Here is a 23,819-nt window from a genome sequence, read left to right as displayed (position 1 = left end):
TCTCCTACTGAACTATAGACCCCCACCCTTGTGTTACAGAGAGGAGTAGATGAAGAGGTGATCCCTAGTCCAACAAAGGAGAAGTGGTCAGGGCTGACTACGGGGCCTGAGATTTCAGTAGAACAGTGACACTGCGCTGACTGCTCAAACAGGAAGTTATAGATTTCAAACAGGAAGCCTCTGGATTTCTGGCAAATCACCGGCTATTTTCTGTAGTTCCAGTGTCTCTAAAGAGACAAAACATGGGGAAATGTACATGTACTGCAAATATGTACTGAATATGTTTTTAAAATACACCCTCGGTGAATACTTTTATAAAGTTTTTGAAATTAAAATTCCAGACAAGTGAAAGCAATCAGTGCCATCCAAAAAACACTGAACATATCCTAAAATTAGAAAGCCTACTCAGTTCACCTAAATGAGCTCTAATTTATAGACAAAGCAAACCCAATAAAAGATGACTGCAAAAGAATCCTCTGAATACTTTCCTCTCCAGAGAAATACAGAGGCTGCCAACACGAATATCCTGCTTGGAAAACTTTTGTTCCGCTTTTTGAGACAAACTCTGAAAAAGTCTGCAGGTCATATCTGGCTTTTCGCTGACCACTTGCAGCATGCTTGTTCTAAGTTAGTAACTAAAGAAAATACCGAAGCTTGGCAATCCGGCAATCCGGCAATTACCATTTTCAAAAGGAGGCGAGCGATAGATTCAACATTTCTCTCAGCACAGGTTTCCTTTAAAGTAGTATTAAAGGGTATGTTCACCTTTTGTAACTGGTTACATCCATATTTAAGGCGTAACATGTTACAGATGCAGCACCCCCACCGTATTGATAGCGAGTGCGGTCGCAAACTAAAAAAATTTAAAAAAACATTAAAAAATGTGCGGGGACCTGTCCGCCGGGCCATGCAATTCATTCACAGTGTACAAGTACTGACAGCCTTTGCAGCTGTCAGCTTGTAGTCCTCAATGAACCACTAGGGGCGCTGTTGACAGTTGTAGTTCAGAGATCTTCCCGTCATTCAGTAACTGCCTGTCCACATCGGAGGTATGGCCAGACAGCTACACAGACACTGATTGTGGTTGCAATGCTTTACAGGTGGCCAACAAAAATAATAATGCTTTTTTTTTTTACCTGCAAAAAGAAATGTAAGTGCATGGATTTTTTATTTTTTTGTAAAAGGTGAAGTTATCCTTTAAAGACTCCACGTTTTCTATTATAATGCATCCTAGGAAGCCTGTAAAACAAACCCCATATTTTGTTCCTCTCTGTAAAATACTTACAATTCTGGGTTCTCTTCACCACCACCTCCAGGTCACAGAGCATCCACAAACATCTGGCTACATCACATCAACCCTGTAGTAAGGAGAGCATAGGCTCAATCTGCACTGACGATCACTCAGGGGGGGGGAGTGACAGGAGAAGGAGGCAGCGTACATGGTGCCAGCAGAAGGTGTCTCCAATGGAGCCCTGTAAGGGGAAGGAGACACCTATAAGACCCGAACTAGGGATTTCCAGCTGTGAAAAAAAAGGCACACAGCAGTGATGGTAAGTGCTGAAATCTGCAGCACTAAAGGCATTTTAATATCACGTCAACCTATAGTCTCTATAATCCACTGCAATTTCAGGTAGCAACTCATACAGTCACTGTGTGTTCTTCCTTAAAGTGCTTGTAAATCCCTAAGGTCTTTTACTTTAATGCATTAAGGATGAAAAACACAGGAGCGGGGAGGAGTGCCATTGTCTGTGTCAATGGACGCAGCAGCGGGACTTGGAAGCGAGCCCACATTGGTGCCTCAAAGGAAAGAGGCTTTATTATGAGGCACCTGATGACAAGAATGGGCCTGGAGAAGCCGGCGGGGCACCCCAGAAGAAGAGGATCGGGGCTGCTCTTTGCAAATTGCACAGAGCAGGTAAGAATAGGCATGTTTGCTATATATAAAAGAAGCACAAGGGTTTACAACCCCTTTAAGTCTGATGTGTAACTTCATTTTTTATTTATTTATTCATTTTTGTATATTTCTTTTTTTTTTTTTAACACAAACATCCTTTGTGTTAGGAGCGGGGCATGGAAGGTCATCCTTATGGATAGATTTCTCCTCTGGCCTCAATCTGTTTGATCTGGTGCCTTTACGAGCCAGTAATGGCTTGGTTACACGAGGCTGAAAAGGAAGCAATGAAATCCAGTTTCTGACATCATATAGTAGGAGGAACAACAGTTCCTTTTGCTGTGTCCCAGGAACCAGATGACGCCAGTCGCACCCTTACTGGGCTTTATGATTGCATAGGAGAGCCCAGTAAATACAGTGGCGGGAGATGGGTCAGACCCCATTTCTGTCACCTATAAAAGTAATCCAGTGGCTCTTTAGCTGCTAGGATTAATGTTACTTTGTAGGGAATCACTGGCAGAAGAAAATGAGATTAATCATTGCTGCAACGATGACTGAGATATCACCTTTCCGTTCTGAGGATGTTTATAAACGTACAGCGGACTGGAAGTGGCTTACTTCCCTTGTAGACTTGAAGGTAGTAAAGCATGTAAACACATAATACTGTAAAGGCTACAAGTCATCAAGAGTAAAATATCTGGTGCTTCCCCACACCCGGGGGAAAGAAGGTGTCGTATACAAGTGCCCCCCATACAAGTGAGTGGTTATATATGTGACCATACTTGTGCAAACATCAAGGGCATCTGCATTTGCCTGCTCATGCGGTAAGTTTCCCCGAATGCACCAATTTCGCCTAGCTAGACAGAGTGAGGAGACAAAGATGTTGCCTATGGGGTAACATGCAGGGATGGGGGTTCCTGAAAACAGAAGCATTGCGGTCTATGGAACAATGCACACAGATGCATAAAGATCAGCAAATACAGTGAGGATTACAAAGCTGGAAAATAAAAATAGGAAATGTGAACATTTGTGTGCAGTAATTTACGCACATACATTGTATACACGTGTATACTGAGGGGTAGGTGTGCTGTGTAAATTATACTGCAACACTAGTAACTTGAATAGGGTAACAAAGAACTTTTTTTTACACATTGTAGTCAGGATCTTTTTGTCAACAAGATCCTAAGTAAGAACATTAGTAAATTACTACGATCATGGGCAAGAGGCTTTAATCTACAGTGTGTACCATATAACCAGTACTTGTTATGGTTGCACATCAAGCAGATTGTGTTCAACTTAACTGATATTTTTCAGGTCGTTCTTAGCACCTTAGATACTTATGAAAATTATGGCCGAGACTGCAATAGCCCTATAGCTAAATTAAAATGTTGTTTTTAGCATACAGTTACTCCATTTTCCAGTTGAAGTTCCAACAAGCCCAACTCCAGGCTGGAAGAAAAAAATACAAGTAAAGTAGATGTGAGGTCCCACACTTATGACCTCTGAAATCAGAGAAAATAAATGCATATAAAAATAGTTTCATGGGGACCTGTTCACTTTAACCACTTGCCGACCGTGCATTGTAGTTTTACAGCTAAAGTGCGGGCCGGCTGCACAGAATTATATTATATATACGCAATTCAGCATTTCCCAGGTAGGGGGCACGCATACGCAGCCCCGTCTGGCTGTGCTGTGTCTGTTCATTCCCTGCCAAGCAGAGAATGAAAACAACTAGATGCCCAGTAAACAAAGCACACGGTAGGCACAAACACTGGTTAGGCACAAACACTGGTTAGGCACAAACACTGGTTAGGCACAAACACTGGTTAGGCACAAACACTGGTTAGGCACAAACACTGGTTAGGCACAAACACTGGTTAGGCACACATTTAACCCCTGGATCGCTCTATATGTTAACCGCTTCCTGCTCAGTGTCAGTACAGTGACAAAACGGCCTTTCTACATTAGCACTGTTTACTGTAATTATGTCACTGGTGATGTCAGTGGCAGTTAGTTCCCCCCCCTAGCGACAGTTAGTGTTAGATTGCCCACCACACTATCAAAGCCCTGATCTCCGCCATTATTAGAATAAAATAAAAAAATTCTAGTATGCATCCAATAGGTTACAGATGCTATAACTTTCATACAAACCAATATACACTTATTGGGATTTTTTAAGAGACTTATTATTTTGTATGTTTAATTGTTTTGTTTTACAGCAGAAAGTAAAAATAAATAAAAAAAAAATAAAAAAAAAAATTGTATTTTTTTCATTTATTTAATAAAACACCCAGAGGCGATAAAATACCACCAAAAGAAAGCACTCATTAAGGGGGTAAAATTATCCAGAGAGCTGAAGTGGTTAATGGAGAAGTTTGGGTTATTAAAAAAAGAAAAAAAAAAAAAGAAACATACATACTCAACCTCCATGCTGCAGCATTGGTCTGATGCTGCAGCTGGTCTCTGCTGGCTCTAAGTCCAGGAACATGACCGCTGACTACTCAGTTCTTAAGTCTGCTGAGCAGAGAACCATGACTGTCAATCATCAGTCTCTGCGCCTCCAATGCTCACTGGAGCACCGGACTGGGGAATAGATAGCAGCGGCTGGCTCCAGTTCTCAGCCTTGTACCAAGAGGCTGCCAATTAGGCATCTGGGTGGATCCCGGCAATACAGTCGGGATTCTTCTAGAGCCTGAATGGCTCTGTGATGTCAGCCGACAGCGGGCTTTAGCCTGCTGTGGACTGTTTCTGGGTGACAGGAGAGCACAAGTTGGTTAATTCCTATGACCCACAAGAGAAGTATGGCCAAACAACTTTGGCCGTACTTCTTTTATGTTTTGCTATCTGTTCAGAACACTGAAGATTAAAAGTTATTTTTTAAATCTATTTATAAAAATACCCGTACTAAACTAAATGCATACATAGCCTACAAAAATAGCTTTGCCCATTCTGTACAATTGGCACATTTTAACTATTTATATATGTATACACACATAGATTTGTGAATTTCACAGATCTAAATCACAAGTTCTATAAATAAAATATAACACCCCCCCCAGCATCATGTTTAATGGAATACACAGATGTGTTAAAAGGTATTTATCTCCGATGTTAACCATTTTGACTTCTCATTCAGAAGCCAACATTAAAGCAAGAGTGTTGTAAAGACAAAACAGACTTTTTGTATGTTACTACAGCACTTTAAAGTACAAATAAGGATTTGATTTTCTGTTCGGTTTGGACAGAGTGACAGACAATCAGGTTTCTATGGTCATCTGTGTCATCTTATAGTGGACTTGTGACCCGCAAGGCTTTGTCCACATCTGTGCAATTTGTACCACTTGAAGTCCGTTTATACAATGCATCCGGAAAATATTCACAGCGCTTCACTTTTCCACATTTTGTTATGTTACAGCCTTATTCCAAAATGGAATTCAATTCATTTACTTATCAACAGCCCCAGACAGTGACAATTTGTCTGATTTCTGTATGCATCCTGTTTGCCACTGATGGCAAACTCCTGGCTGTACCCGCTACAGAAATATGCTGATCTGGGCAGTGTACGGCCCTAGATGACTGTGTGAATAAGGTTTAAGGGGTCAAGGTTTCCCGAAACACACCCCGAGGGGCTGTAAAACACGGCTCTCATACAATGCACAAACAGGGTTAACATGAGAACCAGTGTTTGTATCTCATGTCAGTAATGCAGGTTCATATTTGTCCCCCGTCTTTCTTTATTATAGGGGAATCTTATGAAATTCCTCATTCCAAACCACCTCTCTCCATCAGACATGAGCCAACAGTAAACAAGCCATAAACTTTTAGATTTCTCTGTATAGCCCCCTGCTATACAATCAAGATTTATAACAAACAGCACAGATTGGATACCATAGCCTGCAATGCAGATTCCCCTAACGCAGCTTCCACAGCGGTCTAAACACCCAAGCAATGATTTCACCGGAATGGATGCAGTCACTGTTCAGGTGATCATTTTCCATTCAGCTAGTTCATTTTGTGAATCAAATTTCTTTGAGCGGGGTGGCGCCAATAGAGCTGCCCATGACTCAAATTTTGGTTGATTAAGCAAGAATGGACCAAAATTCAGGAAGTGTATGGCTAGTTTTATTCCTTCAAAGGCCTCAAACTCTCAAATCCACCTAAAGCCACCCACAGCCTTGAGAGACTGGTCCGATATCCAGTTCAAGCACCCCTTATGAAGAATATCTAGCCGACCTAGGAATAAAATACAAGTGCTCAGCAGAACTTATGTTTATGACCATAAAGAGGGGCAGAACAGGAATTCAGCAAGCAGCCGGCTTATCTCAGTAAAAACAATTGAAATTAAATCATTATTTTGTGGAAATAACATGGCGTAGGTGGATTTCTGCCAGTCACAGGCTGTGTCACGCCCCTCCAGCCTGCGTCTTAGAATAAGAGGGCATTGAAGTCACTGATAATCTACATGGAATATCCCACCCCCTTTGCGTTTAGCTGGTTAATAGACATGGATGAGGGAGGGAGTGTGCTGTCATTTACCACTGTGTATACGCCCACATGTGTGACTCTATAGTCACATGGACTTCTCTATTGTGACAGGGAGGAAATGCTTAGCATAGAAACTCACTGAAAAAACTGAGCATGTGCAGAGCTGCCACCACAGCTACAAAATCCCTCGCTGAATTGGGGACATGTACAGAAGGGGGAGATGGAGAGCAGCAGGATCAACCAGGTTTTTTGCAGAATACAGGAAACGAATCTCAGTGACTGAGTGAATACACCATTAATTGATAGTTTTTGATGATGTGGGCTTAGTGACAATAAATGCAGGATGAAAAACATACAAAAAAAAAAAAAAAAAAAAACCCTCAAAAAGGCCCAGATACTATACCTTCTCAGTTCATTCATAACCTTGAAAGCCTTTCTGGTGTGGCGTGGATTCACAGTTACAGGGCAGAACTTCTCGGTGCTCTCTTTCACTTCCACAGGCTTCTGTTGGCTTATTTTAGTGTTTCTGTAAGGAACAAGTTACAAAATGTTGTTCACATCACAGTAATATGCATTGTAGCTACTAAGCATTCACACACACAATACGTAAAAAAAAATAAAAAATTTAATATATATTTTTTTTAAATCATACTTTTTTCCCCAGCAACTAAGTACCCCACAAGAAGCACCGATAAATGTCAAATAGAGCATCACCAACTAAGTACGCTACAAGAAGCGATGATAAATGTCAACATGGAACATAAAATAAAATGACAAAGTACAAGGATTCCACTGGGAAATGGCTTTTATCTGTACTGCATTTTGCAATTTTATACCTCACAGAAAAGTCAAATGACTGGGAAAAAAGTAAAGCACGGGTACAGAAAGATTCTAATAATGTGTGGGAAGACGATTACCACAAGGAACAGGATTTAGCCGACGTGAGCCGTGTAAAACATGCCTCTACTATACTCAGGGTCACATGATCCAGTGAGTATTAAAGGGAGCAATGGGCTGAGAATTGAAAATGTACGTAGTCAATTTCTTTTTTTATTTTCAATATAGGGAAGGGAGTAGGGACGCGTTAAAGGGGTTGTAAAGTTATTTTTTTTAAAATAACAAACGTGTTATACTTACCTCCACTGTGCAGCTCGTTTTGCAGAGTGGCCCCGAACCTGGTCTTCTGGGGTCCCCCGGCGGCTGTCTCTGCTTCCTCCCTCAAGTACTTCTCACGTTCATGTGAGAAGTACTTGCGGGCGCGCTCCCATGATACAGCTGGCGGCTATAGCCACTCGCTGTATCCCTCGGCCCTGCCCCCGGCGCGCTGCGTCATTGGATGTGATTGACAGCAGCGCAAGGCAATGGCTGCGCTGCTTTCAATCCATTCACCCTAGCCAATCAGCGGCCAGGCTGAGCGGCTAAGAGGACGTCGGGGACGAGTGCGGGACTTTCGAGGGGTCAGGTAAGTAGAACGGGGGGGTTGGGGGCGCCGACGCTGTCAGATATTTTTTCACCCATTTGCCTTTACAACCCCTTTAAAACCACCAGATTATTTTTGCTGCTTTTTCCTGCTAGAGAGATTTGCCTTCACTTCCTGTCTAATCATATGAAAGGAAGCGGAAAAAAAAAACCCCTCAAAGTGGGGAAAATCTCTATCTTAGACAGCTGTCCTAAATCTGTGAGATTTCTCCTCTCATCTTGCTCTCATTTAACCACTTGATCACTGGGCACTTAAACCCCCTTCCTAACCAGACCAATTTTCAGCTTTCGGCGCTCTCACATTTTGAATGACAATTACTCAGTCCTGCAACACTGTACCCAAATGAAATTTTGTCCCTTTTTCCCACACAAATAGAGCTTTCTTTTGGTGGTATTTAATCACCACTGGGTTTTTTATTTTTTGTGCTATAAAAGAAAATTCTGTAAAAAAAGAAAAAGGCATTTTTCTTTGTTTCGGTTATAACATTTTGCAAATTAGTAATTTTTTTTCATATATTTTGGCCAAAATTTATACTGCTACATATCTTTGGTAAAAATAACCCAAATCAGTGTATGGTCTTAGTGAAAGTTATAGCATCCACAAGCTATGGTGCCAATCTCTGAAAATTGATCACACCTGATGTACTGATGACTTATCTCATTTCTTGAGACACTAACAAGCCAGGAAAGTACAAATACCCCCCAAATGACCCCTTTTTGGAAAGTAGACATTCCAAGGTATTTAGTAAGAGGCATGGTGAGTTTTTTGAAGTTGTAATTTTTTTTCACACAATTCTTTGCAAAAATCAAGATTTATTTATTTATTTGACAAAATTGTTATAGTATCAGGTTCTTTCTCACACACAGTATATGCATAGCACAAATTACACCCCAAAACACATTCTTCTACTCCTCCTGAGTATGGCGATACCACATGTGTGAGACTTTTACACAGCGTGGCCACATACAGAGGCCCAACATGCAGGGAGCACCATCAGGCATTCTAGGGACATATATTACACATATCATTTCTTGACTATCTCTTGCACTTTTGAACGCCCTGGAGCACCAGGACAGTGAAAACGCCACAAAATTGACCCCATTTTGGAAACAACACACTCTAATGTATAATTTATGAGGCATAATGAGTCTTTTAAAACGTGTAATTTTTTTTTTCTACAAGTTTTTGGAAAAAGTGTAAAGAAAATAAAATGAAAACGTGTTTTTTTTTTTTTTACACGATGTTATCCATTTACGCAATGTTTCTAACACATAGCATGTATATGCATACCAAAAATTACACCCCAAAATAGATTATCCTACTCCTCCTGAGTACAGCGATACCACATGTGTGGGACTTTTCCACAGCGTGGCCACATAGAGAGGCCCAACATGCAGGGAGCACTCTCAGGTGTTCTAGGGGCATAAATGCCAAATCTAATTTAATTACCTAATACACTTTTGTGAGGCACTCTAGTTGCATGGATGAGCATGAATGGGGATGGATGAGCCGTGGATGGGGATGACTGAGCATGGCTGGGCACGGCCGAGTATTGCTGGGTACGGCCAAGTATTGCTGGGCGTGGATGGGATGGATGAGTATTGCTGAGGATGGATGGATAGATGGATGGCTGAGTATGCATAGTATGGATGGCTGAGCATGGATTGATGGATGGACAAGTATGCCGAGTATGGATGGATGGGTATGCGGAGTATGGATTGGTGAGCACGGATGGATGAGTATGCCCAGTATGGATGGGTGAGCATGTATGGATGGCTGAGTATGCAGAGTATGGATCGGTGGGCATGGATGGATGAGTATACCGAGTATGGATGGGTGAGCATGGATGAGTATGGATGAGTATGGATGAGTATGGATGAGTATGGATGAGTATGGATGAGTATGGATGAGTATGGATGAGTATGGATGAGTATGGATGAGTATGGATGAGTATGGATGGCTGGAATGGGCACATATCAGCGGTGTGGGCACTACACATCCAGCCCACAGAGCTGCTGCCACTGATCTCTCCCCTCGCACTGTACCAATCCATACAGAGATGGGAAAGGGGAACTGGACGTGACACTGGTTTGTTTACAAGTGATCGCTCAGTCCTTTGCGGCCATCAGTGGCTGTTTACTGCGATACGGATATTCCCGGGACGCGCGAGAGCGGGATTCTGGTCGCCCTCCCAGAGTTATCGAGCCGCGCTGTAGTCATTACTCAGCTATAGCGTGATCAGCAATCGATTAAAGCATATGATTTTTTAAACTCTCTCAGGGACAGTTAAAGTGGTTGTAAACCCTCACATATACTCAGTGAAGTGACCGGCCTCAGGTGATAAACTGAGATTAAACAAATCCTCCTACATAAGGTGTACCTGATTATCTGCAGTCTTTACTTCTCTACATCTGTTCAAATTCCAGAATTTATAAAGCTTGCCTATGGGTCAGAAAAAGGGGGTGAAGAGCTGAAGTCACACTCTGCAGAGCTCAGTCAATAGATCTCTGAGCAGTGAATGGAGGAAAGTGACAACCCCACCCTTCACACAGGAACAGAGCAGAGGCTTTAAATCAGCTGGAGCTCCCTCCCCGTCACCTTTTATTTCTTGGAGTCAGGAAAACTTCTCAGAAGTGATTCATGCTGATAGCAGAGGAAGGAAGCAGCAGACAGAAATTACACTTAGTGCTTCTAATTGAGACAAGAACACACAATAGAGAGATATACTTTGTTCACACACTATATTACCAAAAGTATTACTTAATATAATAATTAGGTAGGTAGTATAGTAATGTTAAAAGTATTGGGTCACCTGCCTTTACATACACAAACTTTAATAGCATCCCAGGCTTAGTCCGTAGGGTTCAATATTGAGTTGGCCCACCCTTTGCAGTTATTACAGCTTCAACTCTTCTGGGAAGGCTGTCCACAAGGTTTAGCAGTGTGTCTGTGGGAATGATTGACCATTCTTCCAGAAGTGCATTTGTGAGGTCAGGCGCTGATGTGAACGAGAAGACCTGGCTCGTAGTCTCTGCTCTAATTCATCCCAAAGGTTTTCTATCAGGTTGAGGTCAAGACTTTGTCCGGGCCAGTCAAGTTCCTCCACCCAAAACTCGCTCATCCATGTATTTATGGGACTTGGTTTTGTGCACTGGTCCAAATCTGTTGGTGGAGGGGGAATTATGATGTGGGGTTGCGTTTCAGGAGTTGGGGTTGGCCCCTTAGTTCCAGTGAAGGGAACTCTTAAGGCATCAGCATACCAAGACATTTTGGACAATTTCATGCTCCCAACTTTGTGGGAACAGTTTGTGAATGGCCACTATCTGTTCCAACACGAACGCACAAACAAGGTCCATAAAGACATGGACGAGTATGTTTTGGGCGGAGGAACTTGGCTGGTCTGCCCAGAGTACTGACCTCAGCCCCATAGAACACTTTTGGGACAAATTAGAGTGGAGACTGCGACCCAGACCTTCTCGTCCACATGAGTGCCTGACCTCACAAATGCGCTTCTGGAAGAATGGTCAAACATTCCCATAGACACACTGCTAAACCTTGTGTACAGCCTTCTCAGAAGATTTGAAGCGGTTATAGTGGCAAAGGGTGAGCCAACTCAATATTGGACCCTACGGGCTGGGATGCTATTAAAGTTCATGTCTGTGTAAAGGAAGGCGTTACAATACTTTTGGTAATAGTGTATTTCATGTCTGAGGTTTACAACTACTTTAAAACTGAAAGCTGGAACAAAAAAAAAAAAAAAAATACAATAAAATACATCTGAAAGTAGAAGCTCCTTTACCCCAAATAGATTCTGCAAATAAATACTGTTCCCACTTCTCTGGTAAGGCTACATTTACACTTGGGTGGTTTTACAGGAGCTTTTTTACATGCGTTTTGCAGGTGTCTGGGGCTTGAGCATTTATGTTTTTGAAGTATTTTTGGGCAATGGAAAGCTAGTAACTAGGGAAAATAAATGTGCATAACTGCATGTTTTCAAGGTACTCTCATCGAAGTCCATTGGCAAAAAACATGTGACGCTTGTAGCTCAAAAGAAGCTTACATACCCTTTTTCAGCTACAAGCGACACTACCTTGAACAGGTAGAAGTGAAAATCATGGGATTTGGATGCTGAGCTCTTTGGAGCTTCGGAGCTACTCTCAGATGTGAACAGGCCTATGAATGTTATGCTGTTGATTAGATATAAGGCCCCATTCATACCTCAGCGTTTAGTAGCATGAAGCTCAGAGCTCCAAAAAAATCTGGAGAAAAAAAAAAAAAAAACACAGCTATTCTCTATTGAGATGGCTCAAATCTCCACTCCAAGTAGCCCCAAGCCAAACGCCTGAAGCTCAAAAAAATTCTGGAGCTTTTTTGCAGCTCAAATCTGGCAGATTTGAGCATTTTTGGTGTGTTTTTTTATTCCCATAGAAATTAATAGAGACGTGCAAATGGCGCAATTTTCTGCTCAAATTAAATTTTAAAATAAATAAAATTATAATATATGAATAAATGTGAACTGCATACACAAATAGCTAAAAATCATCACAATAAATAAAATTATTATGTAAAAAATAAATAATTAACCCCTAGCCTTAAAATATATTAAATTATTATAAATAATAAACATCCAAACTTGAACAAGAAAAATAAATTAATACTAATTTTGTGTTGGAGTGTTAAAAAAAAAAAAAAAAAATACTACTAAATACCTTAAGTGTAGCAAGAGTAGTAGTAGTAAGAGTAGTAGTAACACCCTATGTCAGGAAGCTAGTTCAGCTATGGACACGAATGCTGGACTCGGAAGTGCACCCGCAAGGTAACCCCCCCCAGGAGAGCACTTCTTCTAGGAGGTTATCTGATGTAAGGAGAAGCTGAGAGAGCTGCCGGGGGACCCCAGAAGGGCAGGTTCAGGGCAACTCTCTGCAAAATGAGCTGCACAGTGGAGGCAAGTATTTATTTTATTTATTTTTTTAAACAACATACAAATGGTCTTACAAGCGCAGTTTTTTTCTAAAACATTATGGTTGGCCCAATTTTATTTTTTTATATTGTGAAAGATAATGTTACGCCAAGTAAATTGATACTGAACATGTCACGCTTCAAAATTGCGCCCGCTCATGGAATGGCGTCAAACTTTTACCCTCAAAAATCTCCATAGGCCACGTTTAAAAAGATTTTTACAGGCTGCATGTATTGAGTTACAGAGGAGGTCTAGGGCTAGAATTATTGCTCTCGCTCTAAAGATTGCGGCGATACCTCACATGTGTGGTTTGATCACCGTTTTTATATGCGGGCATTGCTCACGTATGGGCTCGCTTCTGTGCGCAAGCTCGTCGGGACGGGCATTCAAAAAAAAAAAAATTTTTTTTTTAATTCTTATTTTACTTGATTTTATTTTTACACTGTTTAAAAAAAAAAAAAAAAAAAAAATGGGTCACTTTTATTCCTATTATTCCCATTCGCCACAGAGACCACTTTTATCTTGTAGCCCACTGCCGGCCAAACACAGGGATACTGGGGTTATGCTAGCTGCTGCCATAACAATATCCGTCCCAAAAGTAGGGACGTACATCGGCGTGCGGCAGTCGGCAAGTGGTTAAAGAGGATCTTCACCCTAGAAACAAAACATTAAAAGTCAGCAGCTACAAATACGGTCACGGCTGACATTTAAGAAAAAGGACACTTACCTGTCCAAGGATCCAGCACCGTCCTCAGCTGGGCCCGGCATTTTTAGTGTTTAGTGCATTGCAATTCTTTACCTCTGTCCATATCACTGTGATGTTTAATTTGCTTTCTTATTGTCTATACCTAAATTATGAGCCGTTCTTATCTTTATGACCATGAGCCTTCTGCTCTCTTGCTGTGTCTTGTAGTCAGCCTTTGGTGTGAGAAGTTCATTCTGTTAGCCATGTGTTCCTCCTATACAATCCTGACTAATTAATTGGCAATACTCCCACCCAAACTCAGTATAAATTGAGGCCTTTTCTAGGGGATGCACAGCCAGGGATTGCATTGGCAACTGTCATCTTGGATAAAGTATTCATATTGGATTAAGTATTACACTTCGGCTCCACACTAACACAAGTCTTCTCTACCCCTCCACAGGTATGTGTCAGCTCAACCGCATCTTCCACCTTTAACTCAAACTGGGATCTGCTTGCCATTTCTGTGTATGTCAGCTCATTTACCTTCGGCCAACATACCCAGCACCCCCCCCCCCCCCCCCCCCCAATCCTCTGACAGCAGCCACAATCCACACAATCTCATTTCTATTCCTCTTCTGCCTAGAGCCAGCCTCTCCTTCTCCTGTGCCCTTTGGAATGCCCGCTCTGTTTGTAACAAACTCGCCACCGTCCATGACCTATTTATCAAAAACTCCCTGAACCTACTTGCAATTACTGAGACCTGGATTCAAGAATCTGACTTTCCTTCTCCTGCTGCTCTCTCCTATGGTGGCCTCCTGTGGACTCTCCCAGGCCTAGTGGACGGAAAGAGGTGGTTTTGGAATCCTCCTATCCCCTCAAAGCACTTTTCAGGTTCTTCCTCCACCCCACCTCTCTTTCCCTCTCCTCATTTGAAGCACACTACTGTATTCGTCTCTTTTCTCCCGTTTCATTGAGAATTGCTGTGATCTATCGGCCCCCTGGACCGGTATCAAACTTCCTTGATGACTTCTGTGCCTGCCTACCTTACTCTCTTCTGAAATTCCAACAATCATTCTTGGTGACTTCAACATCCCTGTTAATCTTAACACTCCTGCTACTTCTAAGCTGCTGAGCCTAACCTCCTCTTTTTACCTAAAGCAATGGACACACTTCCACTCACTCTGTTGGCAACTGCCTTGATCCCATATTCTCTCATCTATGCACTCCGCACACCCTCTCCAATATTCCTTTGCCTCTCTCGAATCACCGCCTTATTAGTTTCACTCTCTCCTTGTCTGCCTCCTCCTTGACTTCCAACTACCAAACTATTACCCGTAGAAACCTTCGCCATCTTAACCCTTTTTTTCTATTTTCCGCTACAGAGATTGTCTCTGCAACAAAATCTCTTCCTTGTCCTGCCCCAACCTTGCCACTTCTGTCTATAACAGTTCACTGTCACCCACCCTGGATACCTTCACCCCCCTCACTACGCACAGAATCAGGCCCCAACCACTACAACCCTGGTGAACAGACAATACCAGAAGCCTCAAAAAACGTAGCCGTGCTCTTGAGCGTCTGTGGCACAAGACAAAGTCACAGCAAGATTTCAGCCAATATAAATCTGCCCTCCAAGAATACCATTCCTGCCTCCACACTGCCAAACAGACCTACTTTATCACTCTCATTAACACTAGGGCTGAAACTAATCCATTAATCAACAACTAATCGACTATGAAATTAATTGATTACTATTTTCATAATCGATTAATATGCCAATAACATAATGGGGTTAAAAAGACCAAAAAATTAGCCCTTTATAGTACAAAAAGAGCAAATAATCGCTACTGTAAATATTTCTTTCACAGTTCTACAGTAAAAAAAAAAAAATTAAACCCTTACAGTAGCGGTTATTTGCTTTTTTTGTACTATAAAAGGGCTAATTTTTTATTTATTTTTTAACCCCATTAGGTTACTAAACGTCTTAGACTTGGTTCACATCTATGAGTCTGTGTTTTTTGGTGCTTTTTTGCAGAAACGCACTATAGTTCATTTACATGGTTTCCTATGGGACACGTTCACATCTATGCTTTATTCAGCCGCTGCGTATTTGGAAATCGGTCAGGGACTTTTTTTTTAACGCAAAATGGTGCTTTTTTTGGTTTAATATACTTCAATGGAGAAGCTAGCTGCAGAAAAACATGTAATGCGTTTTTGCAGCAATTTGTGTTTTTTAATCTGCCCATCAACAAATTGGGCAAAAAAAATAAAAAAATAGGAAAAACCACAAATTGCAGCAAAATAACATGCTCAAAACGAACAGCAAAAAAGCCCTGCAGAAACAGATCAAAAGCAAACTGCATAGGTCCTTATGCTGGCCACACGGTTCAATTTTCAGACAAGAATATTCAGACAAAAAATCTTTGCACATTCGCTGAAAGAATTTTGTTTGAAATTTTCACTTGTTTTTAAAGAGGAAGTAAACTCTCCCACTCTGACGTCCTTTCAATTTAATCCATTATAATAATCAAACTATACCCACTGTAATCCAGCCCAAATCGCAAATTACTTACCACTTAAAGAAACTTTAAAAAAACTTGTTTACAGGGGTAAGGCAGCGCCATCTTAAGTATTAAGTCCACAGTGTATTTCCGCCCTTACATTGAGCACTTCCTGTACTGTTAACCAAGTCTCCTTCTCAATCCAACGTTTCTATGGCCACCCCGCTTTCCTGCGCATAGCTAGCTTGTTTTATTTCATAGTATTTACTTGTGCCGATTATCTAGTGTTTGCCTATGTCAGTCTTATCAGCTACAGCTGATAAGACTGCAGTAATGCTGTCCTATGCCCTATGGGAGATATGGGCATGCTCAGTGACGTTACTCTAAAGAACAAAATGGATTACAATACTATGCAAGTAAGGCGATATCTACAAGCAGTGTTCATTAGGGTTTTTTTTTATGCTGATTCACATGGGACAAAGTTGTGGGGGAGAGTTTACAACCACTTTAACATTCCGTTTTTAAAATGAATGTAATTTCTGAACGAAAACCACATACACTGTCTGAAAATTCCTGACCAAGAAGTTTTCTATTATTTCCAAATTTTCCCATCACTGTGGTTGAAAATGAACGTTGACTTGACCCCACTAACAAATAGAAAATCGAACGAATGTTCTTAAAATTACATTTTTCTTGAAGGAAGACACTGTTTTTTTTAAATAAAAAATTTGATCTCTGAGACTGATGATATTTACCAGATTCACCCTTTAAGAGTATATATCTCTTCTAATAGTATATACAGTATCTCTCTTCTGTCTGCTATTCTCAGAGTGGATTCGGTATTTTGCTCCCTAACCATATATAGGTGGTCCCCGGGTTACAAACAAGATAGGGTCTGTTTGTAATTTGGAACAGGTCCATTTTTTAAGTGTAGCTCAAAGCAAAAAAAGTTTTTTGGATAGCATAGGGAGGAGTTAACACCCCATGTAACGTTTGTTTTGCTACTTGTGCCCCTGTTCAGAAGATTTTACCTCACTTTCTGTCCCAATGGCAACAGAATTTTGAAAATTTTGGGTTGTGTGGAAACAAGCCTTAGTGATAAAAGGATCAGTGTGGAGGTACCTTCTTCCCATAATAACTCTTAGCCCCTGTACACATGGTCGGAGATTTCCACAACCAAATCCGTCGGATTTTGCACGTCGGATTTTGTCCGTCGGATCTTGTCCGAAACTGTTGCATACACACGGTCGGACAAAGTTGGCGAAAAATCCGATCTTTCAGAACGTGATGACGTAAATTCGTTACGATGGGACTACATTCAGGCTAGTAACCAATAGCTTTGATGTAGGAATTTGTTCTGAGCATGCGTGGCACTTGGTCCGATCAAAATTCTCTACACATGATCGGAGTATGTCCGACCGGCCCAGTTGGTCGGGAAATATTTCCAACATGTTGGAAAATTGGGTCCAACAGAATCAGTCTGATGCATACCACACACAGTCGGATTATCCGACAACACGGTCTGATAGGACACATTCAAACGGATTCTCCGACCGTGTGTACAAGGGCTTACAGGAGTGAATTCCCCTTCCTAGGGGTAGCTTTCCTCTCACTTCCTGTTGTCTCCCTCCCTTGTAAGTAGGAGTTGTTCTTAAGTTGGATGTTTGTAACTAGGGGAATGCCTGTAGTTGTTTATATTTACCACTGCATAGAGATATTCAAGAATAAAATTGCCTTTTTTTTAAAAAACTTTACATATTAAAGCAGAACTCCACCCTAAAGTGGAGCTTCCGCTCATTGGAACCCTCCCCCCCCTCCGGCGCCACAATTGGCACCTTTCAGGGGGGGAGGGGGGTGCAGGTACCTGTACAGTACAGGTATCTGCAACCACTTCCGGCATAGATATCAGCAGAATCTACGCCCCTTTCCGCAGAATTTATGCCTGCCCCTTTCCGCAGCTGCCCGGCTGTCTGCTGGGAAACACACGGATCCCAGAGACAGCGGGGACCATCCTTATTGCGCAGCACGACTCGTGCATGCGCAGTAGGGAACCGGGAAATGAAGCCGCAGGGCTCCACTTCCTGATTCCCATAGCCAAGATGGCAGCGGCAGCACCCGAGAGACGATCGAGAGATCGGCTTCGGGTGCCGACATCGCGGGCGCGCTGGGCGGGTAAGTGTCCTTATTTTAAAAGTCAGCAGCTGCAGTATTTGTAGCTGCTGGCTTTTAAAAAAAAAAAAACACCACATTTTTTTTTTTTGGTTCAGATCTTACCCATCTCATCACACCTTCAATGTCACAACTCCACTTCCTCCTCTCCAACTACTCTTACCATTGGGGTTCCCCAGGGTTCTGTCCTTGGACCTCTACTATTCTCGATCTACATGTCCTCCCTGGGTAAGCCAATAGCCTCCCATGGCTTCCACTACCATTTTTATATGCTGATGACACCCAACATCCCTGGCTTCCACTCACCCAAAGTACTAACAATAATTTAAAAAGCCATCCATAACTCTGCCGCCAGCTACATCACCAAACTAGTCCCAAAATACCAACCAAGCCGCTCTCTTCAGTCCTCCTGCTCTCTAGCTCCCTTGTCACCTCCTCCCATGCTCGCCTCCAGGATTTCTCCAGAGCTTCTCCCACCCTTTGGAACTCCCTACCCCAATCTGTCCGACTGTCCCCTATTCTATCCATCTTTAGACGATCCCTAAAAACCCCTTATCTTTAAAGAAGCCTAATCCTGTTTCCAACACAGTTTTACTTCCTCCATCAGCTCATCCCCCACAGCTATCAATTTTTGTATCAATTGACCCTTCCTTTTTAGATTGTAAGCTCTAATGAGCAGGTCCCTCTGATTTCTCTTTTACCAAATTGTAATGCAACTGGCTGCCTTTCAGAATGTCAATGATGAAACGCATAAGGCGGAGCCACACACTCACATTACTTCCGATACGCTAGCAGGGAGCTGGAATGCAGTTGGAGCGCACACTGCGAGCGGGCCCCTGCGCACACTGAATTCGATTCGGTCGTTTTTTTATGAGCTGTACCCACATGGTGGGAAGCTTATTTGTTTTGAAATAAACCTACCTTATACTACACTATGGGAGCCCTATCTCTTTTTTATATGAGGATCAATCCCTGAAAATTCATTGGATTTTTTTTCTGGAAACTGAAATTGGAGAGCTTTGATTAGGAAATCAAGTGTTGGAGATTCCGATTTGAAGGACAGACCAGATGAGCCATTAGGAGACACCACGCAAGGTGAATGAATGAAATATTTGTATAGCGCACAACGTGAACCAAATCGCTTCAAGGCGTGACAGTGAATTGGGTGGAGGACACACCAAGGGATATCTAACCCCCCCAGGTTATCTACACATGCTAATCACCCCTGTAGGAGTAGTGGGAGCTGGTGAGTGGGGACCCTTGAGGGGGAGCACAAAAATCACCTGATCTGCTGAGCACTGTGGTCGCCTTGGAATCGCTGGCATTTCTTGCAGAAATGTTTTGCATATCACATATGTGGGACTATGGAATAGCACTCCTACATCTTCGTACATGAATTGATATTTGAGATAGATATATATAGGCTGTGTAAATTAAAGATTAATTCCTCAATTAATCGATAAATTTTTTTGATCAATCAAAATTCAACCTCTCCGCTGGCTTCCGGGTTTTCAGGAGATTCCATCAGAGATCCGGGGACGTCACGGACATCGACGTCACTGGACTCCTCCCCCCTTCCCCTAGTGCCTCCGTCTGCTAACGAAGGGAAGCGGGGAGGAGTCCGGGGACGTTGGCGTTCTGATTGAACGTAACCCGTATGGGGGAGGAGCTACGAATGACGTCACCCGCTGCTGCCCTACGGAACTAACACGATTGTCGGCTGTACATGCTGTGTTTTTATCATCTTAGTAGTTTGTGTTTGAACACAAAAATTTAATCTTATACTTAAGTGGTGAGCACTTTTCTTTCTACCCAATATTTATTTTATTTTTTTCAATTTTAGATGTAGGTATCTCATTTAAGGCACAGGTGGTTTACATCACCTCCTGATGTGTGTATTTACATATGTCACACTATAGTTATTTCAAGTATGATTTTCCACTCTTTGTTTATATGGGGTGGGTGGTATACCACTGTGGTTTACAGAGTATTATCACCCCCTATTACACTAGGGTAGCGCCACTTACCCCGTCTCCTTTTTTATTATTATCTGTAAGCCTAATGAGGGGGGGGGGGGGGGGGGGGCTGCAACCTGTTTTTATCCCAAGCTTGGAGTCTATCACTTTATGAATGTAACTGTAATGTCTGCATTTATTTTGTTAAGCGCTGTGCTATATAAAACCTGTATAATAATAATTGTGAATGCTCCTGCAAACTTCTGGGACCTGTGACATGTCTCAGAAGACTGCAGGGAGGGAGAAGGGGGAGTAGTGGAGAATGCAGGAGGCAGAAAAGTAGAACTTCCCCTTTTGGGGAAAGAATAAAAAAGAGGAGAGGATACACGGCTTCTAACATGGTGTTTTCTTCTTTTCCAGTGTGCAAGAGGCTTTAAATCACACTGTGCTGAAAGCAGAATTGTGCTATAATCATTTTACATGTTATGTTACACCCACTCAATTATCTGCCTCATACAATTATTAGCAGAGTTGCTTGGTTAATCCAGACCTGATTTTTGTGACACATTTCTCATTCATGTAACATACACCAAGCAATGTCATACACGGGTACTTTATAGCTATCTGAAATGTCATCTATGCCATTAAAATAAGTCACACATTAACCTGCTGCAGCTCTGCCTCTCCAACCAGTAACTCTGGCTGAGCAGATTGGGGACATTTACATTAATGTTAGCACAATTATGTCAGCTTGTTCTCCCCCCCTCCCCCCAATTTTACAACCCAACTTATCACCAATCTATTCTGTAAACCAGAAGAGAAAAAATAAAAAATAACCTGGTTATATATTTCAGTATAAAACATTATGCAATATGACACACACTTCAACAATAAAAGGAGAAGTACAGTAAAACCTTGGATTGCGAGCAGAATTTGTTCCGGAAACATGCTTGTAATCCAAATCACTCTTATAATAAAGCAAATTTCCCCATAAGAAATGGGAAACTCAGATGATTCATTCCACAACCATTTATTCCTAGGTCCTTCAGTTTATAGTCCATATAACAAGATTATAGCAATGTGACCAGGTTGTATAACCATAAAATGTCCATCTACAAATGGCAGCCTCCACAAGGGGATTAGAAGCAAAATCCATCAGGAGCTACAGAGTATAAAAGAGAAGAGAGGTGCCTCTAAGTGTAGCAATGTGGTTACATTTAATGAAGGTACAACATTTAGCAACTCACATGGTTGATGATTAAAAGAGGCACATCTAAGTATGCAGGCATCCGAGGTAAAGCTGTCCACATAGACCGTCCTCCACACTGCCGGCTCTCACCGATGTCAGTCTGCAGTTGTGACTGGAAAGACTACCCTGCAGTAGAGCGATCTGAAAGCGAGGCTTGAACCACTGATGGAGCTCAGCGTGGAAGGGATGACATTGATGGCGGTGCAGAGGACGGTCTATGTAGACTGCTTTACCCCGGGTGCCTGCATACTTAGATGTGCCTCTTTTTATCTTCAACCATGAGAGTTGCTAAATGTTGTACCTACATTAAATGTAACCATATTGCTACACTTAGAGGTGTCTCTCTCCTCTTTTATACTCAGTTTTGGTGTGACACTACTCTTATATCAAGACATCCCTTGTATATCAAGTCACAATTTATAAAAAAATAAATAAAAAAATAATTGTGTATGTTTACAGCCACCTACCTCTGGATCTGATCAGGTACAAAAAAAAAAAAAAAATAAAAATAAAAAGGAAAAAAGGACAAGACAGGAGGCAGCCTAATATAAACAGACAGCAGAATGCGTTTACATCCAAAGGGCTGACGTGGCCTGTCTGTGTCTGCCAGGTGAAAAATGTAAGGAGCACAGATGTGACATCCTTCCTACAGATCCCCTGCTGATATTGGACTCCATTCATTGTGAAAGGAGCCTTACATCCATCATAAAGTTTGTAGTGCAAATGCCTCTCAGTTTGGATACAAATCTGAATGGATCGCTTAAGGTGGCTATATATAAATCAAAATTTGGTCAGTTCAGGACGGAATGGCTGAATTTCGAAAAATGTATGGGCAAGCTGAATCTACAGAAGTCTACTGAACAACTTGAGTACAACCAGCCTGTTGGGTTTTTCCTGATCAATCAGCGCACCGACAGCAGTGATCCATGTATTCTGATGGCAGGGAAGGCTCCCTGCTGTCAGAATACAATGACTAGGCAGAGAGGATTCCTCCATCCACACTTAGTGTGTGGATGGGGGAATTGGGTCCTTCTTTTCCCGTTCAACCTGCTAGTTGCATGAAAAAAATAAATAAAAAAAAAATAATGAATAGTGCATGCCTTATGCTGGCCATACACTATACAAAAAAAAAATAGTCCGAAATTCGGTCATTCTGACAGTGTGTTTTTTGGCCAAGTAATGGACACAGATCAGTAATCGGTTGGGGCATTTTGAGGCAAAAAAAAAAAAAAAAACGAAGGACAAGTTGGGAAGTTTTCTGCCAAACGAATGATAAATTGAAAGGTTAAAGTGATTATAAACCCTCTTTTTTTTTATTTTTTATTTAAAATAACAAACACGTCATACTTGCCTCCACTGTCAAGCTCGTTTTGCAGAGTGGCCCGATCATCCTCTTCTGGTGTCCCCCAGTGGCACTGGTAGTTCCTCCCAGCATCAGATAACCCCCTAAGAGAAGCACTCTTCCAGGGGGCTACCTTGTGGGTGTGCTCCAGAGTCCAGCATTCGGCGTCCATAGACACGCCCCGCCCCCTGGTGCCCACGTCATTGGATTTGATTGACAGAAGCGGGAGCCAATGGCTGTGCTGCTATCAATCTATCCAATCAACAGCCAGGACCTAGTGGAGAGAGAGACAGTGCAATATGGGGCTCAGGCAAGTAAAAAAGGGGGGGGGGGGGGGGGGCGGTCACTGCCAGGTGTTTTTTCATCTTTATGCGTAGGATTTAACCACTTTCAGACTGTCCACCATGGATATTACGCTGGTACTTTGACGTTAAATACCTTTGTTATGGTAGCAGATAAAATCGGTCTCTGCAGGGGATTCACTGCAAGGTCACTTTCATTGGCGGCGGGAGAGGGCCCCTCCCGCTGTGCTCCGGTAATCACCACCATTTACCAGAGCTGTTGGTAGCAGCAGAGACAATCGGTCCTTTCCCCTCACTGCTGGATGCCGAGTGCGGAAAAGATGGCCCCTGCTCCGCTCCACAGCATTGGAGGGCAGAAGCGATGGCTAACGTCATTTTCGCCCAATGCTCTTTTGTAAAAAAAAAAAAAAATTATTATTATTGTATTCTAGTGTAAATGAGATCAGAGAAGTAAAATAAGAAAAAAATAAAAATTAACTTAAAGTGCCCTGTCCCACCAAGCCCGTGCGCAGAAGCGAACACATAAGCAATCACGTCCGCATATGAAAACTGTGTTCAAATCACACATATGAGGTATCACCGCAATCATTACAGTGCGAGAAATAATTCTAGCAGTTGAACTCCTCTGTAACTCTAAACATGTAACCTGTAGAAATTTTTAAACATCGCCTAGGGAGATTAAAGGTAAAAGTATGTTGCCAATCCTTCCACGAGCGGGCGCAATTTTAAAGTGTGACATGTTGGGTATCAATTTACTCAGTGCAACACTATCTTTCACAAAATAAAATAAAAAATTGGGCTAA

The 23,819-nt window shown here is 42.1% G+C and overlaps 1 protein-coding gene across 1 annotated transcript in view; it reads right to left on the bottom strand.

The window, feature by feature from the left end:
• KLHL2 (kelch like family member 2) overlaps positions 1–23,819 on the bottom strand; it is a 200,445-nt gene that overhangs the window by 164,165 nt on the left and 12,461 nt on the right. Inside the window, exon 2 of the mRNA XM_077477161.1 lies at positions 6,780–6,902. Coding sequence (XP_077333287.1) covers positions 6,780–6,902 — 123 coding nt within the window. The remainder of the gene's footprint in view (positions 1–6,779; positions 6,903–23,819) is intronic.

This window comes from Lithobates pipiens, unplaced genomic scaffold (assembly GCF_037356315.1).
Source record: "Lithobates pipiens isolate NorthernLeopardFrog02 unplaced genomic scaffold, aLitPip1_a1.2 Scaffold_13, whole genome shotgun sequence".
NCBI classification, from domain to species: Eukaryota; Metazoa; Chordata; class Amphibia; order Anura; family Ranidae; genus Lithobates; species Lithobates pipiens.
Note: the sequence above shows the minus strand (reverse complement) of the source record. Positions and strands in the feature narration are given on the sequence as shown.